Source organism: Pyrgilauda ruficollis, unplaced genomic scaffold, assembly GCF_017590135.1.
Source record: "Pyrgilauda ruficollis isolate IOZ18807 unplaced genomic scaffold, ASM1759013v1 scaffold47, whole genome shotgun sequence".
In the NCBI taxonomy this organism is placed as follows: domain Eukaryota; kingdom Metazoa; phylum Chordata; class Aves; order Passeriformes; family Passeridae; genus Pyrgilauda; species Pyrgilauda ruficollis.
In genome coordinates this window covers 5,599,090-5,606,601 of record NW_024526266.1, presented here as the reverse complement: position 1 = coordinate 5,606,601, position 7,512 = coordinate 5,599,090, and the positions used below count along the sequence as shown (strand labels likewise).

At 59.2% G+C, this 7,512-nt stretch overlaps 1 protein-coding gene across 5 annotated transcripts in view; it reads right to left on the bottom strand.

Annotated features, from left to right (window-relative positions):
* Positions 1-211: 211 nt before the first annotated feature.
* LOC121359764 (nitric oxide synthase 1 adaptor protein) overlaps positions 212-7,512 on the bottom strand; it is a 42,275-nt gene continuing 34,974 nt past the window's right edge. For 2 of the 5 annotated variants that reach the window (XM_041478945.1, XM_041478948.1), the window contains exons 10-12: positions 7,262-7,411; positions 2,105-2,372; positions 212-2,005 (exon numbers count right to left, since the gene is read on the bottom strand). In XM_041478945.1, the coding sequence (XP_041334879.1) occupies positions 1,513-2,005; positions 2,105-2,372; positions 7,262-7,411 (911 nt within the window). In that variant the 3' untranslated portion in view covers positions 212-1,512. Of the gene's footprint in view, positions 2,006-2,104; positions 2,373-4,381; positions 7,412-7,512 lie in introns of those variants that run through there. The other 3 variants (XM_041478949.1, XM_041478950.1, XM_041478947.1) reach the window with 2 other exon arrangements.

Genomic DNA, 7,512 nt, shown 5'->3' with positions numbered 1-7,512 from the left:
TATCACAGCACCCACGGGATCCGGTCCCCTGCACCCGCGGCCAGCCACCACCCAGTGGTACCAAGCACAGCCGGGCAGCCACGTTCTCCACCCCAATCTGGACACCACCAAACTCCCCCTCTGCCCCCTGGCTCCCCACCAGGATGACGCCATGGCGCCAGGGTCGTACAGGGTGTCCTCTCCCATCAAGGGAATGCCACACATCAGTGGGTACAAAAGAAAAAAAAATTTATTGTGCAATCTGCATCTCTTGTCCCAAACCACACACACGCACCCTGATAACATAAATAGAGGGACTAGACCGGCTGTGAGTGACAACCCTCCCTTAAGGGGAAAGTTACCTTGGCATCACAGCGACTGAAGTCGCTGGTTCTTCAGAGAGGGGCTACAAGTGCTGGTTTCCATCAACACCTACATTGCAGTGCAGACCTGGGCAGCACACACGCACCTGTATCTGAGGGTGGAGGTGGCCATGCACAGCGTGATCACATTGTCACAGGGTGTGTCACACCTCAGCACTGAACATGGGCTCTGTGCCACTCTGCGTCCCTTCACTCTTGAGCAGGGCTTTCCCAGAGTGGAGAGCTGCAGGGCCCCAGTGCCACCGTGGCATCACCACACCAAGGACATGGGTGGCTGCTTCCAGGGCAACGGGATCCATGCTCGCAGTTTCCTTCCTTCAGTGGGATAGCATGGCTTTGGGTGGTGGAAGACACTTCTTCAGCCCAACCACCCTGTGTGGCCCAGAAGGAGCTGTGAGCAGGCCCATCCATGAGCTCCTGGGTTCCTCCAACTCAACCTTTGGGTTGGAGCTTTTCCTCTGAAAACCACCTTTGTGGTGAGGATGTACACAAAAGCTCTAAGCAAAAAGTTCCATCTCACCCTGCCAGAGCTCATGTCTCCTGCATGTGGGGCTCTGCTGCAAGGAGATGGCACTCAGCAGAGTAACACCACAAGGTTGGCACCTGGAGAAGGCCCTGGACACATCTGCTGTCCTGGCTCACCAGGAACCAGGGCTGGTGAGTTTGCTGGTACCCCAGGATGGGGTATCTCAGCAAGCACATGGTGTAAGCTGGGAAATCCTCTGGACCAAGGCAGCCAGTGCAGACACGGGGAAGTGTGTGGCGCTTGTGGGATGTTCACAGGATGCTTGCTCCACCAGAGCCAAGGGGGTTTGGGACAGGCTGGCACTGCTACCCCCACGCATCCCCTTGGCTCCCAGTTCAGCAAGGCTCCTGGCTGCAGACAGGGTGGCAGTGGCACTGACCACGGTGAATAGGGGGCCAGAATGGGGCTGCAGAAGCCATGGCAGGACAGGCTGTGCCCCTCCTGGGAATTTGGAGAGAAACAGGTAGTCATGGCTCCCCAGAGCCCATACTGGGCAAAAAATGGCTTGTTCCACTCTAAGGCTTCCCCCTTTCCAAAATAATCATCCCAAAAAAGGGAAGTGGCAGTGAGAGACAAGTCTGGGAGAGCCAGCCCCCATGGCACCACTGTCACAGCTACCCACTGCTACTCGAAGGACAGTAGGTCGGGATGGGCCCCCTCCACCTCCCAGCCAGGGGTACGTGGCTCTGGCCGCCCTGTGCTCCCTGGTGACTCGTGCTCCAGCCCTGGTCTCCGTGAGGTCTTCTCTGTGCTGGGTGACATCTCAGTGGCCCTCTCACCCACTTGCCACTGGCTCTCCTGGCTGCCCTTATGGATGAGGTCAGGCACGGGTAAGGCACTGGTGGGCTGGTCCCCGCTGGGCTCTAGGGCACCCGTCACACTGAGGACACCAGGGCATTCTGGAGGAGACGGGTCCCCCATCCCCAGCTGCTCCTCTGTGGGCTCAGGGTGAGCTGTGGCTGGTTCGGGAGGCTCATCAGTGCCACTCCTTGTGCTGGTCCTCTCTGGCTGCGGAGCAATGAGCATGTCCTGGGGGGTCTTCAGGGCACGCGGTGTCCGCTTCTTGGTGATGGCGGGCGGGGGGTCCAGCCGGGGAAAGGCATCCAGCCCCACAGCCCTGCAAGCACAGAGGGACAGTTGCAAACAGCCCCATGCTGGGCCCCTCCAGCCTGTGCCAACCGCCCTGGCACGGGGTACACACTGCGGGGACACTCACCCGTCCTCAGCAGCCGGCTGTCCCATGCCCAGCACAGCACCCGCGCTGGCGTTCACCTCCATGGCTCCCACGGCGGGCAGGCTGGCCGGCTCCTTGCGGCGCAGGAGGTCGTTCACCTTGGCGCCCACAGCCTTGCCCAGGTTGCGGAGGTGCTGGCTGCCAGCGGGCCGGCAGGGCTGGAGCAGGGTGCCCGCCACGGCAGGGACGTGCTGTGCCCTTGGCGTGGGTGCTGTGCCAGCGCTGGCGTTCTCAAACATGCTCTGGTCCACTGGAAGGGGTAAGGGAACAGAGAGGATGTGAGTCAGGCTGGAGGGGTGATCCCAGCAGGGCCGGCCCACCAGCACTGTGGGAACACAATTTTGGGGACTGGGAGGATGTTCCTACAGCCCTGCAGAGGCTGTGGGCAGCTAGGCTATGCCAGGGCTGCACAGGGCAATGCATGCATAGGGGACCACTGTGGGGCAAGAGGGGGTAGCAGTGAGCCCAGGGCCCCACTTTGGCACTGGCAACACACTGAGAGCTTCTCTTACCTGACACCAAGTGACTTGGGAAGCAGGTTGTGGAAGAAGAGAGAGCGAGCAAGCATTTACCAGGGGAATGGCAAGGGAAGAGGCCTGTTCCTTCCACACTGCCAGGTGAGGTGTGTTGCCAACCCCCTGCTCAGGTATGTCATGCTGCCTGAAGAGATGGGACTCACATGGGGGTGGGTCCCTTGTCAGCCATACCCTGGTAAAGCCACAGGGCCTTCTCTTGGGAGACCCACAGCATGGGCTCTGCACTGCCCACCCCACCATGGCTCCCTCAGCTCAGCCCAGGCTGGGTCTCTGTGGTGGGTGGCAGCAGGTGCTTGCAGAGGAAAGGGCTCTACAACTCTACAATCAAACCCCACCTATGAGCTACACTGGCTTCTCCACCATGTCTTCCCAGCAAGAATCCTTGAAGCTGTGGGGTCTGCCCCCAGGAGTGCCAGCTCAAACTGCCATGGCTGCCTCCATGTCAGAGTGGGTCTGTGTGATGGCTCCAGCTAGTTCCTGGGTGAGCCTGGTGCTGTTCTGGGGCCTCGTTGCCCATCAGCATCCTCTGTCCAACTCTACCTCTGCATCCCGGGGTCACATACTGGGACAGAGACAACCACCTCCACATTGCATGGCACAGGCAGAGAGGAAGGGTTCTCAGTGCTGCTCCAACCTCGTGGGGGGCTGGACTCTTACAGGGACCTCCAACTCACTGCAGGCCCTTTTCTCTGCATTCTGAGGGCCCACAGTCCTGCTGAACAGCGAGCTCCCTGCCTGCACCTGCAGCATCTACCAGCCCTGGGGTTCATCCCACAGCTATTCACCTGCACCAAGACAGCCACCCAGCAGTGCGTGGGCAGCTTCTCCTCCAGCCTGGACACCAGCTCTCAGGAGTGTGAGCAACCTGGCAACTTCTTGAAGACCTCTCTTCTGGCTCCTCACATGACTTCCAGCCCCTGAGAGGGACAGGCTGGCCAGCAGCAGAGCCAGAATTATGGTCCAGGATAAACTCACTGCTTCCCAGTGCCAGCCTGTGATCCAGCGTGGCTACCAGTGCATGTTGTGCTGCCCCATCTTCCCCACACTGTGGCTGCTCACGACCCAGATCCAGCACAGCTCCCAGGAGGGCTGCAGCTGCAAGGGGTTCTACTGCAGGCCCGAGGTCCTGGGGGAGCAGGAGCTGAAGGCACAGGAGGCTGCAGCCCTCAGGGTGTCCATGCAGGCCCAGCAGCCAGGCAGCTGCCACGGGAGGGCACTGCTCCATCACTCCTGCCAGCAGCAGAATTAATTGTTTCAGAAGCAGTCAGATCCTGCCCGTGCACTGCTTTTTTGCCTACACAACACTTCTGCCATCCTTTGAGAAAGGCTCTTCCCTAGTTTTCCTTCTCCAGCTGCCAAATATTTCCCAAGCCCCTGGGAGTGCCGATTAGCATCTCTGCATCTCTGTGGGGAGCTCTGCAGATGCCAGGAAGCCCCTGGCACCCTCCAGCTGTTGGATCAGCCCTGAGACAAGCCTGTGCTGTGCAGTGGCTGAAGGGCAAGACTGAAACACCTCTACTCCCAGCAACATTCTGGGCACCTTGCTCTCGTGGGCATCCTGTGTCTAGCACCACAAGCAGGGGTCCCACAGGAGAGGAAGCTTAGGTTGGAGGGGGTCTCCACAAGGCCAGAGGATGCCACTGCTGGTGCTGGCACCCAGCATGGAGAGGGAAGGAAGTACAGAAAGAGAGAGTCAGTGAGAAGAAAGAGACAACAGAAAGCCTTGAGAAATAGAAAGATTTATTTAGCAAAAGCCAGTTGACTAATGACAACACCCAAGGGTTAAGTGCACTTACATTGACAGATTGGCTTCCCAGATAGATTGAGTCAACAGTTAGTAATATGACAGTTGTAGGAAAAGAAAGGACAAAAAATATAGCTATAAAACCCCTGTCAAGGTCCATAACAAAAGTGAGAGACTAGAGAGGAGTCTTGGAGGCAGCGTTGATTTAGGAGGGGTCATTTACATGTGTACACCCATGGTGCAGCATGAGGCTGGCAGGATCCCACCTGGCCCCGGCAGCACCCCCCTGTTCCCTGTGGGCAGAGCGTGGGGCAGGAGCCCGAGGCCACATCTGATACTGACAGCTCCTCACGGGACTGAGCTCTGTGTGTGCAGCAGGGATGGACCTGGCTGCTCAGGATCTCCTGGGTGGCTCAGCAGATGGCTCCCCCCACCTGCTTCTGGAGGCAGCCCAGCCTGGAAGAGACCTCTGGCCTGCTGTTGCTCCTCTCAGGCTCTCCCTTCATCTGCCCCATGAGCTCCTGCTGTTCTTTCCCCTGAACGATCTCTCTGCCCACATGGAAATCCCTGTCCAAGCTCAACCATCCCTACCCTGTAAGTGCCATGCCTTGCACATGCTGTCATGCCCACTTCTTCCTCCTAGCTGAACCAACCTCACCCCCCTTGCTTTCACCTTCAACTGCTGCGAGCTGGCAGTGGCATGTCGGGTCTCCAGCAGAGGGGCTGGCACACAGCTGTCCCCACAGCCGTGTGGGACAGGGTGTATGGAGGCAGTGGTGCCTAGAGGACAGGAGCACCACTCAGGAGTACCAAACAGCACCCTCTCGCACTCTGCCTGCTCTGTGGCTGGTGCAGAGCTCCCCTGGACATCAGGGCACTGCTGGAGACACTGAATCATGTCCTTTCCTTCCGACTAGACCCTTAGCTCCTCAAGTCCACCCACCAGTCCTGCCGTGTGGTAGAGGGTGCATAGCACAGCTCGTGCTGACCCTGGGGGTCGCATCCACACACTCCTCAGCAGCTCTCAGTCCCAAGGGGACCAGGGCAAAGAGAAGTCATGGACTTTCCTCAGCAGCCAGGCTAAGCCCTGGAGGAGAGCAAGAGGTGGTGTCAGCCAGGGGTTAGTTGCAGGCAGATTGAGCAGAGACAGAGCTGGCAAAGGTGAGAGCAGTAAGGAAGCAATAAAGCAAAGCAGAAGCAGGATAGGAGGGAGGATGGGGAGGAAGACAACTGTGCCAAATCCCCACCTCATCGAGTGCTTCCACATGAAGCAGGGTGGACATCAGGACTTTGGTTCATACCCCTTCCAATCTTGGCCTCTTAGAGGCTCAGCACCAGGCAGGTGATAAAAGTGTTTGCAGAAAAGGAACAAGCTCTGGATCCCTTGGAGGCCCCCACAGATGGCTTTCAGCCATAAGTGTCTCGAGGGCTGGTAGGGGACCCCTGAGATCCTGGATTCACTTTTCCAGATTGTGCAAACCAAGGTATGATGAAGCACCCCTGCAGACACCAGCAGTTCACTCCCCATTGAGGGCTGGAAGTGTGCTCATCCCTGAAGATGCCAATGCCAGCACTGCAGCTCTCAGCCTTGGTGTGGGGCAAAACAACTGCTTGGAAATGGGAGTGTTTTTCTATAAAGCAAAGCAGGCAGTTTGTGGTTATCGGAAGTGCTTGAAAATGTGACTTGAGAGCATGAAAAAGGCTTTGAAACCTGGCAGCTGCGCCAAGGAGCCAAAGGATTAGATGATGAGGGGGAGGACACTCCACAGCTTGATGCTGCATGCCCTGGCTCCCTGCTCCACACTGTGCTGTGCCTTCCTCTCTGCTCCACAGCCTGGCAGTGGAGCGGGCTCTGCCTGCACACCCTCCACCTGCCTTGGCACAGATAAACCCTGTCCTGAAAGTACCACATCCCCCTGCCAACCACTACCTGCACCTGGACAGCCTGTGCAACCTCACCTCACCCCTTCAAATCCTTTCCAGGCTCATCCCCACTGTCCCGCAGTGCCTCACTTCTCACCCACAGACCCACTCTGACAGGGAACCGTCACCAACCCTCATTTAGCATGGCCCTGTACTTGTCCCCCACCCTGCCCACCACACAGAGAGCTAGACCAGCTGCTCTGTCCTTGCTCACCACCTTGGAGCTGCCCCCTCAGTCCCTCTTGTCCCTGCTCATTGCCCTATACTGCTCTCCCATTCCCCCAGTAAAACCCTTCCTCTGCTTTACTGCTTCCCCAGCAGCAGCAGAGGCTAATCCTGGAGAAGTCCCTTACCTCTGCCTGACATTGACACACAGTTTGAAGGGAGACAAGGCCAGGGGGGAGCACAAGGAGCTGTCAGCTCTGTCTGCTGCAAAGCAGGGATGCTGCAGCTCAGCACACAAGCCCACGCGTGCCGGAGCACAGCACGCCCGGCACACGCCCTGGGCACGGCTCCATCCTCACCTCCAGACACTCCCGACTGGGCGCTGGAATCCTCCTGCTCCCTCCTCTGCCCCCCTCCCTCTGGGCTGTCCCGTCCCTGCCAGGGTCATGGGGCTGCGGCCAGGGTCCTTCCCAGCTCCAGCAGGTCCTGGCTGCTCTGCACCACCTCCTGCTGACCCCTACACCGCGATCTCATCCTCCAGGCTGTCACCCAGGTCCTGCCTGGGCTGGACGTGGAGCAGGCGCGGCGGTTCCTCCTGGGACCAGGAGTCGCGCTCCTCGCTCTCGTCCGTGTTGGACTCGTACTCGGAGGCGATGCCCGACTCGCGGAACTTGATGAGCTCCAGGCTGCCCAGGGCTGGCTCCGGGGCGGGCGGCCCCGAGTCCGGCAGAAAGCGGTAGCACTCCAGCTTCACCAGACAGTCGTTCCTACCTATGGGGCTGCCCATGGCGCTGGGGAACGCCGAGCTGGGGCCCAGCGGCGGCGGGTGGGTGTCCTCGGGCTGCGGGGTGGTCGGGTCACAGAGGACGGGGAGGACGTTGGAGCGGAAGGTGATCTCCAGCAGACTGTCCTGGGAGCCTGCTGCAAGAGAAGGGCACGGCTAAGAGGCCCAGCTTGCCTGGGCATCCCCTGGCCACCACGGCTGGCTGCACACTGGCCAGAGGAGGACAATCTGGGGTCAT